Here is a 15,402-nt window from a genome sequence, read left to right on the forward strand (position 1 = left end):
GGTGATGGGGCCGGGAGCACTAGTTCAGATGGGGAGGCCGCTGGCTCTGGGATTTGGGGGAGAGGAAGGGGCCTCTTCTGATCGGACAGCAGGAGGGAGAGCTCTCCAGGCGGGAACAGAGGTGCTGGGGCCCGGTGGCTGGAGGGAAGGGGGTGGGTGCAGGGAGGTGGGGTGAGAACGGGCAGCGGCGGCCAGTGGGGCAGGACCTTGCAGGTCCCCGTGGGGATCCTGGGTTTTGCTCCCTGTGTGGAAGGATGGTTGTCCTCAGGGCTGTGGGCGGGACAGCGGGATCCCGTGAGGGCTCTCCAGGTCCCTCTGGCTGTGCGGAGGAGTGGATCGTGGGTGACACAAGGTGGGAGCGATGGGCTTTGTCCCACGAGGGATGGGGATGGCTTGGCCCAGGGTGGCCACGGCGGGCGTGGCGAGAGTTGAAGGTCCCGGTTTGGAGGTGGAGGGGACACCGTTGCTGCGGGACTGGGTTTGGGGTGGGGGGAGAGGGGACCTGAGGACGACTCGCCGGTTTGTGGTTTGGGGAACATGGTGGAGGAGGGGCCGGCAGAGGGGCCAGCAGCTAGTGGGGGAGCCCAGGGCGGGAGAGCGTGGTGGCTCAGAGACCCCGAGCAGGAAGTGCTCCCGGAAGGGGCGGCCGGTTACCTGGGCCAAGTGCCGCCGAGAGGCTGCGGAAGGTACAAGTAGGAGTGTTCCCTTTGGAGCGGGCAGGACAGAGGTCACTAGTGACCTCGATGGGAGGTGGCTCGGGCTGTGGGGGATGGATGCTGCCCTGGAGGGGCGGGGGTGGGGATGGAACCACGGCATCGCGGGGGGGGGGGGGGGGGGGAGGGGGAGGGAGAGGGGCGTGGCCTGAGGGTGCTCAGGTCATGCTGCTGTCTTTATGGAAGGTTCTACACCTGTGTGTTCAATACCACTCGCCCCACTGCTTGTGCCCAGTAGCCGCCCTGTTGGACAGCACACATGTAGACCATCTGGACCATCGTGGAGTCCGCGGGCGGGGGCGGGAGCCAGGGGGCCCGATGCAGGAGTGGGGAGCACATGTCGGCTGTGCCGAGGGCTGCGGGGACACGGGGGCCCCCTGAAGGTGGCCTCCGCCCCTGCATCTCTCTGAAGCATGGGGCCCGGGAACCAGCGAGGGCAGGATGAGGGACCAGAGCCCTGCGGCTCCACCTGTACCGGGACCCTGAGTCTGGGGTGCTGGCAGGTTGGGGGACAGGTCTCTGCGTCCTGCCCCCAGCGCACGCGCTCCGCAGGCGTCCTGGAAACAGCTGTGCGGCCAGAGGCTTGCTGTGCGCAGGGCCAGGGGTGTGGGAGCGAACAAGGGGTGGACGGGGCGGGAGCGTGATGAGTGTCGTGAGCACAAGAGGAGAGGCGGGCCCCTTTCTTGGTGACTCGGCCAGTTCCCCGGGGCAGCCGCTTCCCGAGGACCCCAGTCCTCACGGGGCTCTCAGACGCCGGGGGCGGGATCCCGGCTCCCCACCAGGGCGTTCCTGCTGACGCAGCACACCGTGGCCTGAGGGGCCTCCTCCACAGGAGGACGGACGGGCTGACTCACTGTGTGACCTTGGGTAGGGCCCTCTGGGCCTCAGTTTCCCCTGTGTGATGTGAGGTGTGCAACAGAACTCTGGGGTCCCTGCCAGGCTGAGGTCGGGGGGCTCTAGCAAGGGCAGAGGCTACGCAGGCTGGGGGACAGCCACCAGGTGGCGCCGATGCTCCCGCCTGCGGCTGGGCGGGTAGGGAGGGCTGTGTCCCCGTGGGCCTGGCTCCCGCCCTGGGCTCCAGGGCCAACTGTGAGGCACAGAGTTGAGGGCGGGTCGGCCCAGCAGGAGCCCCGGGACCCGGCCCTGCCCTCCTCCATCCTTCATCGTGAGGGCCGGCCCGATGGAGGAGGCCCCCGGATGGGGGTGTGGGGAGAGGTAAGGCTGGTCTCCAGAGGCACCTGCCGCTCACAGGTGCCAGCCCCGAGCGCAGTTCCTAGACTGTCACGCCGGGAGGAGGGCCGCGGTGCCAGCAGGGCAGGTGGTGGGGAGGAGGCGTGGCAGGCCTGGCTGGACCGCAGGGGCCTGCACACCCTCGAGTGCAGCTGTGTCCACCTGAAGGCACACGGGTCCATGCACATGGGCTGACGTAGGTCCCAGCAAGTGTGGAACATACCTCCGCCCTGTGCGTGTGTGCACACGTGCACGTGGCTCTCCGGCCACCCTGAGCCCCTGGGCCAGCTCAGCAGCTGCTCTGCGGCCACCTGGTGCCCAGGGCGTGGGGCAGCCCTGGGGCCCGTCTTTCCCAACCCACGCCTGCCTGTGATAAGGGTTCTTTAGGCCCTGTGATCCTCCTTAACTTGACTTTGAGTTATTTTGAGCAAGAGATTAAAGGTGATTATGATCAGCCTTGCCCAGGCGCCGCCCTGCCCTGATGGGCTCGCTGCTCGGTCCATCCGGAGGCCGGAGCCAGACTCTGATTGGCGCCTCGCCCCACCAGCCATCCCCACCGCCAAACTCCGCCTGGACGCACTTGCAGGCTGCCCGCTCTTGGCCTCTGGGGTGCCTGGGGGACTTAAGTCCCAGCACCTGGATGGATGGGTCAGGTGCCCGGTGGGGAGGGTGCTGGGAGGTGGTGATGGCGATGAACTCCAAGTACGCCCCTTGGGATTGCAGATTTCACGTCACAAGATGGACCACGCAGGGACACCAGCATCCCCCTGCAAGGCTTCCTCCTGAGGCGAGGGAGACCCAGGCAAACCCCAGGCTGCTCCTTCCCCCGAGCCATTGCCCTTTGGGCCCAGAGAGGCCCTGTGCTTTGCGGGGTGTCACACAGCGACTCTGGGCCAAGCCCCGGGTGGGCTCTGCTGTGGCCCCACAGGAACTCTCCCGGCCCCTTCTGAGCTCTCCCCTCCCTTTAACTAACTCAGCAAGGCTCTGCCCCAGGAGCCAGATCAAAACTGTCCTTCATGAAGTTTCCAAAGGGGGGGAAAATCCATTTCACATCCTTATTTTTTTCTCCTAATTTAAACCACCTCAGTGCAGACTAGTTGCAAACGTCAATATCAGTGAAATACACTCAGCTGGCTGCCTGCCAGGCCACAGAGCAGTTACAGAGGCCGCTGTAAATCCACAGAGTAACCAGCAAGCACACACCCATTTGTCTGTCCTGCGGGAGAAATACGAGGGGCAGGGGGGTGAGTCCCGCACTCCGGCCGGGGGCGGGGCAGAGCGGGGAGCGTCCCGGAGCAGCGGAAGCCAGCGGCGCGTCAGCCACACAGGCACTAGCTTCATCCCGGAGGGCTGCCCTGTACTGTGACCGTCGCAGCCTCGGCACGTGTGCTGGCACGGGGGTGGGGAGGCCTGCCCTGGAGAAGCGCGGGGTCTGGTGGGGGCAGAGGTCAGAGACTCAAGAGCCAGGGCGGACATGGAGCTGGGAGTGGGGGTGGGGTCAGGGCCGCCCAGGTCTGCTCATCGGAGCCTGGCGAGGAGGGGGAGCCACTGTCCATCCAGGCCTTTCTGCCAGGGCCCACCGACGTGGGCTGGTGACAGGCCGTGGGTCCCCAGAGCCAGATGGAAAGCTACAGACACCGTCCAGCCGGCTCATTCGGGGAAACGGAGGCCCAGAAGGGGCACGATGCACCCGGGTCACACTGCCCGAGAACGCGGACCCAGGTCCTCGCTGTCCTGGCTCCTCGCTTGAGAGGGGCTCTGCAGCCAGCTGAGGGCCCTTGGGCTGAGTGCCCTCCGTAGGCGGCCGCACTGCCGCCCCCAGGTCTTCAGGGGGCAGCGCAGAGCATGTCACACGGCCCCTCCCCCACCATGGCTGGTCAGCCAAGCACCTTTAGTCTTGTTCCTGGGCCTCGGTTTGCTCATCTGACAAATGGGGTCACTGGTGAGGTGGCGGCAGTGGGGCTCGGGCTCGCCCCACGCTTCCCGCTTCAGGTCAGCCCGCATCCGGCACCGAAGCCCCCTTGCGTTTCCTCCCTCACTGCACGATGCACCTCCGTGTCACACGGGGCAGCTCGGCGGGGCTGGGCCCAGGGCCACACTTGACCGCCGCACCCGCAGGCATGCCCGGCCGCCTCCTGACCACCCTCTCCCCTCTTGTCTTGCAGCAGGACCGGCTGGAGCTGGAGGACGCCCGGGCCGATGGGGAAGGAGGCTCCGGTTCCGGCAGGACGCTGGCGGACGGCGAGAGGCGGCTGGCCGTGAGGGAGGCGCTCCCCACCCCCAGCACTCGGGCCGCCCGGCCATGCGGCTCGGCCCGGTACGCCCCTGAGAGTGCGGGCGCCCTCCCCTCCCGCCCCTCCCTCCCCCCGGGGGCTGCCGCCCAGCCCGCCACCCTGTGCCCCTGGGCAGGCTGAGCGGGTGCTCCCGCAGGGCTGGTCCCGATGGCCGGGTGCCGGCCGGGTGCGCCGTGGGCCTGGGCGTGCGTGGCGGCGGCCGCCCTGCTGCTCGCGGGCGGGCTGGTGCGCGGCGACTGCTGGCTGATCGAGGGCGACAAGGGCTTCGTGTGGCTGGCCATCTGCAGCCAGAACCAGCCGCCCTACGAGGCCATCCCGCAGCAGATCAACAGCACCGTCGTGGACCTGCGGCTGAACGAGAACCGCATTCGCAGCGTGCAGTACGCCGCGCTGAGCCGCTTCGGCAACCTCACGTACCTCAACCTCACCAAAAACGAGATCGGCTACATCGAGGACGGCGCCTTCTCGGGCCAGTTCAACCTGCAGGTGCTGCAGCTGGGCTACAACCGGCTGCGCAACCTGACGGAGGGCGTGCTGCGCGGCCTGAGCAAGCTGGAGTACCTGTACCTGCAGGCCAACCTTATTGAGGTGGTGGCGCCCGGCGCCTTCTGGGAGTGCCCCAACATCGTCAACCTCGACCTGTCCATGAACCGCATCCAGCGGCTGCACAGCGCCACCTTCGCGGGCCTGGCCAAGCTGTCCGTGTGCGAGCTGTACAGCAACCCCTTCTACTGTTCCTGCGAGCTGCTGGGCTTCCTGCGCTGGCTGGCGGCCTTCACCAATGCCACGCAGACCTACGACCGTGTGCAGTGCGAGTCGCCACCACTCTACTCCGGCTACTCCCTCCTGGGCCAGGGCCGCCACGGCCAGCGCGGCATCCTCAGCAAGCTGCAGTCCGTGTGCACCGACAGCTCCTACGCGGCCGAGACCCGCCCAGCGCCCGGCCGCTCGCCGCCACCGCCCCCCGCGCCGCCCGCGGAGCCCAGCGAGGCCCCCTGCACCGAGGATGAGTGCTTCTCCGGCGACGGCACCACGCCGCTGGTGGCCCTGCCCACGCTGGCCCCGCAGGCCGAGGCCCGCCCGCTCATCAAGGTCAAGCAGCTGACGCAGAACTCGGCCACCATCACGGTCCAGCTGCCCAGCCCGTTCAACCGCATGTACACGCTGGAGCACTTCAACAACAGCAAGTCGTCCACCGTGTCCAGGCTGACCCGGGCCCAGGAGGAGATCCGCCTGACCAACCTCTACGCGCTCACCAACTACACCTACTGCGTGGTCTCCACCAGCTCGGGGCTGCATCACAACCACACCTGCCTCACCATCTGCCTGCCCAAGCCGCCCAGCCCGCCGGGCCCCATGCCCAGCTCCTCCACGGCCACCCGCTACATCATGACCATCCTGGGCTGCCTCTTCGGCATGGTGCTGGTGCTCGGCGCCGTCTACTACTGCCTGCGGAGGCGGAGGCGCCAGGAGGAGGAGCACAAGAAGGCCGCCTCGGCAGCCGCGGCCGGCAGCCTCCAGAAGACCATCATCGAGCTCAAGTACGGGCCCGAGATGGAGGCGCCCGGCCTGGCCCCGCTGTCCCAGGGCCCGCTGCTGGGCCCCGAGGCCGTGACCCGCATCCCGTACCTGCCGGCGGCCGCCGGCGAGGTGGAACAGTACAAGCTGGCGGAGGGCAGCGAGACGCCCAAGGCCAGCAAGGGCAGCTACCTGGAGGTGCGTTCAGGGGGTCAGGCAGAGCGCAGGGACGGGGGGCCGGGCCCTGACAGCCGGAGCTCAGTGGCCGAGATCTCCACCATCGCCAAGGAGGTGGACAAGGTCAACCAGATCATCAACAACTGCATCGACGCCCTCAAGTCCGAGTCCACCTCCTTCCAGGGCGGCAAGTCGGGGGCCGTGTCCGCGGCTGAGCCACAGCTGGTGCTGCTGTCCGAGCCGCTGGCCGGCAAGCACGGCTTCCTGGCGCCCGCCTACAAGGACGCCTTCAGCCACGGCCTGCAGCGGCATCACAGCACGGAGGCCGCCCCCGGGGCCCCGCGCGCCAGCACCTCGTCCAGTGGCTCTGTGCGCAGCCCGCGGCCCTACCGTGCTGAGGCCGCCGGGGTGCACAAGGCCGCGGCCGCGGAGGCCAAGTACATCGAGAAGAGCTCGCCCGCGGCCGACGCCATCCTCACTGTGACACCCGCGGCTGCCGTGCTGCGGGCCGAGGCTGAGAAGAGCCGCCAGTACGGCGAGCACCGGCACTCGTACCCCGGCTCCCACCCCGCCGAGCCGCCCCTGCCCCATGAGGGCCCCGGCGGCCGCAAGGCGTCCATCCTGGAGCCGCTGACCCGGCCGCGGCCCCGCGACCTGGCCTACTCGCAGCTGTCCCCGCAGTACCATAACCTGAGCTACTCCTCCAGCCCCGAATACACCTGCAGGGCCTCCCAGAGCATCTGGGGGCGCTTCAGACTGAGCCGCCGGCGGCACAAGGACACTGGGGAGTTCATGGCGGCCGGCCACGCCCTGCGCAAGAAGGTTCAGTTCGCCAAAGATGAGGACCTGCACGACATCCTGGACTACTGGAAGGGCGTGTCCGCACAGCACAAGTCCTGAGCCCCCGCCAGGCGCCCGGTGCCCGCCCTGAAACTCGTGATGCCCACTGGACCAAAAAGGACACAAGAGCCACTGCAGCTATTTGTAACCCAGAGACCCATGGGACACACACACACACACATACACACACACTAGCAGCTGTTAAAGCCCTGGGCTTTGCAGAGGAAGTGGGGAGGGGCACTGACAGTATGAACGGGAGGTGAACCGTGGCTGAGCGCGTGTACCTGCCGAGTCATTCTCACCGGTGTGAGCGGGCCCGTACACACATACACACACATAAAACACACACACCACACACACAAGGGACTTCGGAAAACTGTGTCTTAGGGATGGGGGGTGGGGGGGATTTTTTTCATTTTCTCTTTTGATCCTTCTCTACTTTCTTTCCCTCTCTCATTATTTTCTTCCTTTTTAAAAAAAATATATTAAAAGTAAAGTTCTCTTAAAAAGACATAAAACACTAGACCTGGGGGGCGTGGCCACCTGGCTCCTCGCATGATCTCCGTCCGTGGTTTTTTGTGGACTGTTTAGTCCGTCTCTTCATTGCCACCTCCGGAGGCCACCAGAGAGGGGCAGGGCGGAGGCAGGCGGCCGAGTGGCCTCCGGGAAGGTCCCGGAGCCCCGCGGGACTCGCTGTGCCTGGGGAGGGCTCGCGGGTGGCCGGGGGCTGTGTGTGCTCCTGTCGTTCTGGTGTATAGAAAAATATTTCTATATTTGCAATGTTTGCTGTAAAACGAGAAAGAAAAAAAAGATGTCTGTCTACTAAAAAAAAAAAAAAATTCTGCAAAGGAAAAAAATCCCAATACTTGTTTGTAGTGGGTTTTTACTGTGGGATTTAGGGAAAGATTTGGGGGTTTTAGATGTCTCGTTTGGGGTGGCGCTGGGGTCACAGGCGGGTCCCCAGGAGCTCAATGACAGCAGCCAGCCCTGGGTGGGGAACTCCAGCGGCTCTGAGGGGCGGTGTGGAAGGGGCAGGGGAGGGAGGTGGGCACGGGGCGGGGGTGAGTGTGTCCGACGTTGCGTGTGACTGGTGTCTGTGCACATACCCGGGAAGCTGACGGGTGTGTATGGCTGGTGGGGTTTGCGTGTGAGTGGGGCGATCTCGAGCAGGTTGGAGGGGCCCCTCCCGTGGCTGGAGCCCCCCCTACGGGGAAAGTGCCCTGAGATCCCGACGCTGTAGGCCCTCCACAGGCCTCGCGCCCATCCCCCTCCCACCCTGGTGGGGCCCCGAATTCGGAGGGAGGGGTTTGAGCGCAGGTATGAACAGCACCAGGTTGTTCAGAATTTCCCTAGAAGCCCGGACCCCAGCGCCGAGCTCACGGCGAGTCCCCCTCCGTGGCTACATCCAGAGCAGCACTGCCACAGGTGCCCTCCCTCAGGAGCCAGAGCAAGGCTTTTAGGGTGAGAAGCCACTTCTGGGCTGTATGGCCACCTGTCAGCACAATGGGGGACCTGCACCCACGCCAGTCCTGCGTCTTGCAGAAGCACCTTCTCCAAGGTGGGCCCTGCAGGGAACAGGTGACCCGCCCTGACCCCTCCCCGCCACTGACCCTCCCGCTGGACGCGTCAGATCTTCCATCCGAGCTCTCTTCCTCGCAGGGGCAGGGGCTCTCCCCTCCTTCCTAGCCCCCCGGCCCGCCCCCGTCCAGGGCAAGCCCACGCCCAGTCTAAGTCTCTGACAAACACCCGGTCAGGCAAGAGCGGGAGCTGGGACTGAGCCCGGAAGCGATGGGCGCCGGAGGGCGGCCAGACCAGGAGCAGAGGGTGGAAGCGGGTTCCAGGCGCGGGGGCAGAGAGGGAAGAATGGGTCGGGGCTGGAAGCAGCGCGGCTCAGCAGCCCTCCTCGCACACCCCCGGTGACACACTGCTGCCCCCTTTCCTCCATGGCGATTTCACTTCAGGCACCTTTAGAGCTGGTGGCTTGCCAGCGACCACCCGGTGCCGGGACACGGCGGGTCTGTCTCTTGCGGGCTGGCCGCCGTCCTGGCCTCTGCATCCAGGTGACCCCGTCAAGGTCCTGCATGTGGGGCCTCCGCACGGCCCCCCTCGACTGAGCCCCTCCAGAGTGGGCCACTTCTGAGGACGCTGCCCCCTGACCTGACAGGCCCCAGGCTCCCCCAGCTCCGGCCATGGGGGTGACAGTGCAGGGGCATCGTTACATGTGAGGGGGCTGGAGACCACGAGGCCGTGCCCAGGGCAGCGCGGGCAGGCAGAGGAGGCAGGCCCCGGGGCTGGAGGCTGGGTGGAGGCCCAGAGAGGGGCCTGCCTTGCCCAAGGTCACGCAGTAAGTGGTGACAGTCCTAGCCATGGGACAGAAGCGGGGTCAGGCCTCAGCTGCTGCCCCCTGTCACTGAGGAGATAGCACTGACTATTTATAGGGAACCAGAGAACGACGGCCACAGGACGGAGGTGCCAGCTGGCCAGGCACGGGGGAGGGACACGTCACCACTGAGAGCCCTGCCCCGAGCGGCGGTCCCAGGGGACCTGGAGAGGGACGCGGAGGAAGAGGGTGAGGCTGGAGGCCCTGAGCAGCCAAGAGCAGCAGTTCCAGAAGCTCAGAGCCTCCCAGGGACACCCCGGGCTGGACAGACGTGGCTCCCACTGCTGGACACTGGGCCGGTCCCAGGGCACAGACCTGTATGTCACCATGTCCTTGCTTGAGGGTGGCCCACAGTGGAGCTGGCAAGAGTAGACGCACAGGACGTGCTCGCTTATGATCCCTACTGTGCGCAGGGCTCTGACCCCCTACTGTGCGCAGGGCTCTGACCGCCTACTGTGCGCAGGGCTCATCCCCTACTGTGTGCAGGGCTCTGATCCCCTACTGTGCGCAGGGCTCTGACCCCCTACTGTGCGCAGGGCTCTGACCGCCTACTGTGCGCAGGGCTCTGATCCCCTACTGTGCGCAGGGCTCTGATCGCCTACTGTGCGCAGGGCTCTGATCCCTACTGTGTGCAGGGCTCTGACCCCCTACTGTGTGCAGGGCTCTGATCGCCTACTGTGTGCAGGGCTCATCCCCTACTGTGTGCAGGGCTCTGATCGCCTACTGTGTGCAGGGCTCTGACCCCCTACTGTGTGCAGGGCTCTGTGCTAAGCCCTACTGAAGCCCAGGGAGGGGTCGGCCCTGCCCCCACCCTGGAGAGGCTCACAGGCCAGAAGGGCACTGGAAGCAGAGGCAGGTGACCCAGCTCTGGGAGGCGCAGGGCCCAGGAGGCCCGGGAAGGATGGGAACTCCTGTCTGGGAAGAGCCTGGAGGGCTTCCTAGAAGGGGTAATGTTTGGTCTGGAAAAAGGAAGCCACGGTGAGGAAGGCAGGCGGACGCTACCAAGTGGAAAGAGGTCAGCGGCCTTGTGGGCTCAGAAGTGAGCTCAGGGCCCAGAATGAAGGTCTGCCAGAGCGCGTCATGCCCTGGGCTGGGACCAGGGCCCGGCTTCCCCACGGGCAGCTCTTGTAGGTCTGTGAGATGTGGCATTTGGAAGCCGAAAGCACGGGCTCAAAGCAGGCTCTGCCACTTGTGACCGCACGACCCCAGAAGGCCGCTGGCCTCTCTGCATCTCAGTGGAGATGCTGCACCTGCCCCCCTGTACTGCACTGGGTCCCCGAATGGCACGTGGGGTTGTATCTGTCACCTCTGTCGGTCCGACAATGCCGTGTAACAAACAACCACCATACACACGTTATTGCTCCCGTGACGGGCAGTTCTGCTGATCTTGGTCAGCCCGTCCATGTATCTGGGGGGTGCTGGGAGGACTGAGGCCCTCATCCCCCACACACCGGCCCAGGTGGTGGCCAAGAGAGCGAGCCCCCCACGCTCAGAGTAAGTCACATGGCTGAGCTCAAAGTCAAGGTGTAGACAGGTCACTCCATCCACAGGGGCAGAGGGCGGGGACACAGGGTGGGGAGAAGAATCAGGACCATCTGAGAACAGAGGCCAAATGCGTGGCCGAGCCTCACACGTCCTCCCTCTAGAGGGGACCACAGAGCACAAAGAGCAGAAAACCCAAGACGATGGTCCTGAGGTTTCACGCATGCATTCATCCGACATACAGTTACGGAGCACCTACTGTGTGCCAGACGTGCTGGAGACCAACAAGCCTGTCCCCCGCTCTGAGAGTCACAGTCCCAACAGGAAAGGAGTGACGCCCCAAACAGAGTAATTCAAGGGGGTTTGCCTAAAAGGACCATTTCCAGAGAGAGGGTGTAGGGGACCCCGGGGGTCAGCAACAGCCCAGCTGGCAGCGCAGCTCGGCCCCCTGGGACGAGGGGAGATGCTGGGAGGAGCAGCTGTGCAGAGAGCCCGCCAGGGCCCCGAGGAGGGGCCTCCAGCCCGAGGTGACCCCACAGAGGGAGCTGGGGACGCGGGCCCAACCCTGCTGTCTCCTGAGGGGTTCCCCCTGGGCTGAATGGCCAGGAAACCAGGAGGCAGAGAGGCCGGTGATGACGTCCATACACGTCGGAACAAAGGGAGGGAGGGGGTGAACAGGGGGCGGGAAAGGCGTGGAGGGGCCAAAGGGGGAGGCCCGGCCCGAGGGCTGCCGGAAGACGCAGCCACTGCCCTGCTGATCCACCGCGCGCTGACCAAGCGCCGGGGGGCAGAGGCAGGGCTGTGACATCCCTCACGGAGCAGGCATCTCCTGGGGAGGCCAGGGCTCAAGACCTTGACGGGCAAGTAGGAGTTGGCAGGTCGGGTGACGGGGGAGCAGGCCAGGGGCTTCCTTCCCGAGGGACCCGCAGGGACCAAGGCCGCCCACCCTAGCCCCCGCCCGAGGGGCAGGTAGGGGCCCCTGGCGGTCAGAGCTGGGGCCGTGGCGGGGCTGCAGGCCCAGGGGGTCCGTTGAGTCAGGCTCGGGTGCCCGCCTTGCGAGCGTAAAGGAATTAGAGTTGGGCGGTGGGTCGTGGGGGCACTGATGGAGTTTTATAGAATGGTAACTTTCCCTTATCTCAAAAGCAACACTTTTACGACATAAACTTTAGAAAACAGCTAAACATAAAGAAGAAAAGAGAGGTCACTCGATCTCACCACCCGAAGATAATCACGGTATCTGTACTTCCAGGCCTCTCTCTATATAAGTGCAGCAGGCTGGAAATTTATATGCAATAACCAGGTGTGCAAAGAAGCATCTCCCTCCTTTCTGTAACAGCAGATCTTACTGTGGAGCCTCTATGCGATGGAGGGGTGGCAGGTACGGTGCAAAGAGATGGGAGACATGACAGTTTGTCTGTAGGATCCAGCAGGGAAGAAGGCACTGATGATGCACTGGAGACAGGAAGTGACTAGAACATGTCCGAATAAGAAGGGGTGAGGTTCACGGGTCAGAACGGCCATCGTTAAAAAGTCCATAAATAATACACGGTGAGGAGGGTGTGGAGAACAGGGAACCCTCCTACACTGTGGGTGGGAATGTAAATCTGCGGCCACTATGGAGAACAATATGGAGGTTCCTCAGAAAACTAAAAATAGAGCTACCGTGTGATCCAGCAATCCCACTCCTGGGCATATATCCAGACAAAACTCTAATTCAAAAAGATACATGCACCCCTATGTTCATAGCAGCACTATTCACAATAGCCAAGACACAGAAACAACCTAAATGTCTACTGACAGATGAATGGATAAAGAAGATGAGGTACATATATACAATGGAATATTCCTCAGCTATTAAAAAGAACGAAATACTGCCTTTTGCAGCAACATGGATGGACCTAGAGATTATCATACTAAGCAAGTAAGTCAGAAACAGAAAGACAAATATCATATGATTTCACTTATATGTGAAATCTAAAATATGACACAAACGAACTTATCTACAGAACAGAAACAGACTCACAGACATAGAGAACAGACTTGTGGTTGCCAAGGGGGAAGGGAGGGAGGGGAGGGATGGAGTGGGAGTTTCAGGTTAGCGGATGCAAACTATTATATATAGAATGAATAAACAAGGTCCTACTGTAGAGCACAGGGAACTATATTCAGTATCCTGGGATAAACTACAATGGAAAAGAATACGAAAAAGAATATATATATGTATAACTGACTCACTTTGCTATACAGCAGAAATTAACACAACAATGTAAATCAACTATAATTCAATTAAAAAATGTTTAAGTATATTTTAAAAATGGGTGAGGTTTACTGCTTAATGGAAGGGATGGTCTTGGCTAGCACCATGGACAGTCCGTCCACTGTGAGGGACAGAGGACAGTATATGGAAGTGATGCAGGTGCTGGGGGTCATGGGGGACCTTGAGGGGTTTCCTCCTTTGACCACTGCAACCTTGGCATCTTTTCTCAATCCACTGCGTTGCCTTTTGGTTCTACTTTCTGGGAGATTTTTTGGGTTTTGTTTAATTTGAAATAATTATAGAGTCACAGGAAGTCAAAAAACAAAACAAAACAAAACAAAACAAAACAAACCAGTGCATAGAGTCACCCATCCTCTTCCATTGGTGACATCTCATACACCTGTAGCACAGCATCAAAACCAGGAAGCTGTTTTGTCTGTTGGTACAAGTATGTTAACTACACTACAGATCTTACTGGGTTTCCACCAGCTTTCACATGCACTCATTTATGTACGTGTGAGGTCTTTGCAGATTTACCCCGTGTGTATAGATTTGGGTAACCACCACCACAACCAAGATACAGAGCTGACCCGCCACTACAAAGACCACTCTTGCGCTGCCCTGTAAGTCACCCCACACCCAACACCATCCCTGTCCCCTGGCACCACTAATTGTTCTCCAGCCCTGTCCTTTTGAGACTATTGTATAAATGAAATCATATACTATGTAACCTTTTGATATTGGCTTTTTTCACTCAGAATAATTTCCTTGAGATCCGACCAAGTTGCTACTGTGTCAACTGTTTGTTTCTTTGCATTGTTGGGTGTATTCCAGTGTATAGATGATGCACCAGAGTTTGTTTGCCGCTCACTTGTTGAAGGACATCTGGGCTGTTTCTGGTTTGGGGCTATTACAAATCAAGCTACTAGGAAAATCCTCATACAGGTTTTGGTGTGAACTCAGGCTCTCATTTCTCTGGGATAAATGCTCAGGAGTACAATTGCTGGGCTGTATGATAAGCGCGTGTTAAGTATTGTAAGGAACCGCTCAACTGTTTTTTCAGAGCGACTGCACCTTTTCACATTCCCTCCAGCAATGGATGCGAGATGTAATTTCTCCACACCCTCAGTGACATTTGGTGTTATTGCTAGTTTTTATTTTGGTTGTTGGAATGGTGTGTATCGACACCTCAGTATGGTTTTAATTTATATTTCCCTAACGTCTGATGTTGTTGAACATCTTTTTTGTGTGCTGACTTGCCATCAGTGTCTCTTCTTTGATATGTCCTCATCTTTTACCTATGTTCTGAATGTTTTGTTTTTACTGTTGAGTTTTGAGAGCTTTACATTTTCTAGGTACAAGACCTTTATCAGATATGTGGTTGGCAAACGTTTTCTCCCAGTCTGTAGCTAATGCATGGAAATCAACACAAAGAGTCAAGTTAAATGAAGAAACAGAAAAATATGTTCCAGATGAAAGAACAAGATAAAACCCAGAAAAAGACCTTAATGAAACAGAGATAAGTGATTTACCTAAAAAGAGTTCAAAATAACGGTTATAAAGATGCTCATCAAACTCAGGAGAAGAATGGATGATCAAGGTGAGAACTTCAACAAAGAGATAGGAAATATAAGAAAGTACCAAAGAGAAGTCACAGAACTGAAGAATACAATAATTGAACTGAAAAATACAGTACAGGAGCTCAACAGAAGACTAGATGAAGCAGAAGAAAGGATCAGTGAACTCGACAGAGCAGTGAAACTCACCCAATCACAGCAGCAAAAAGAAAAAAAGAATAAAGAAGAGTAAAGATAGCTTAAGGGACTAATGGGACATCAAGCAGACCAACATTCAACTACTGGGGTCCCAGAAGGAGAAGGGAGAGAAAGAGGCAGGAAACTTATTCAAAGAAATAATGGCTATAAATTTCCTAACCTGGGGAAGGAAACAGACATCCAGATCCAGGAATCCCAAAAAGTTCCAAATAAGATGAGCCCAAAGAGACCCACACCAAGACACGTTATAATTAAAACGTCAAAAGTTAAAGACAAAGAGAATCTTAAAAACAGCAAGAGAAAAACAACTTGTTATGCTGATAGTCATAAGCCCATAAGCAGATTTCTTGACAGAAACTTTGCAGGCCAGAAGGGAGTGCATGATATATTCAAAGTACTGAAAGAAAAAACTCTCCAACTAAGAATACTCTACCTGGAAAAGTTGTCATTCAAAATTGAAGAAGAGATAGAGAAAAAAGCTAAAAAAGATCACCACCACTAGACCAGTCTTAAGAGGAATGTTAAAAGGATGTCTTTAAGCAGAAACAAAAGGGCAGTAATTAGTAACAGGAAACATATGAAAGCACAAATCTCACTGGTAAAGGTAAATATACAGTAAAATTCAGAATAATCTAATGTTGTAAATGCGGTGGGTTAATCACTTCTAAAGCGAGTATGAAGGCTAACATACAAAAGAAGTAAACATAACTATAACCACAATAATTTGTTAAAGGAT

At 59.6% G+C, this 15,402-nt stretch overlaps 1 protein-coding gene across 1 annotated transcript; it reads left to right on the top strand.

Moving 5' to 3' along the window:
* Nucleotides 1-4,384: 4,384 nt before the first annotated feature.
* ELFN1 (extracellular leucine rich repeat and fibronectin type III domain containing 1) lies at nucleotides 4,385-6,832 on the top strand (the record flags this gene model as incomplete). Its single annotated transcript, XM_079718609.1, has 1 exon — nucleotides 4,385-6,832. The coding sequence occupies one exon, from the start codon at nucleotides 4,385-4,387 to the stop codon at nucleotides 6,830-6,832; it is 2,448 nt and encodes an 815-aa protein (XP_079574735.1).
* Nucleotides 6,833-15,402: the final 8,570 nt, after the last annotated feature.

This window comes from Hyperoodon ampullatus, assembly GCF_949752795.1.
Source record: "Hyperoodon ampullatus genome assembly, chromosome: 14".
In the NCBI taxonomy this organism is placed as follows: domain Eukaryota; kingdom Metazoa; phylum Chordata; class Mammalia; order Artiodactyla; family Ziphiidae; genus Hyperoodon; species Hyperoodon ampullatus.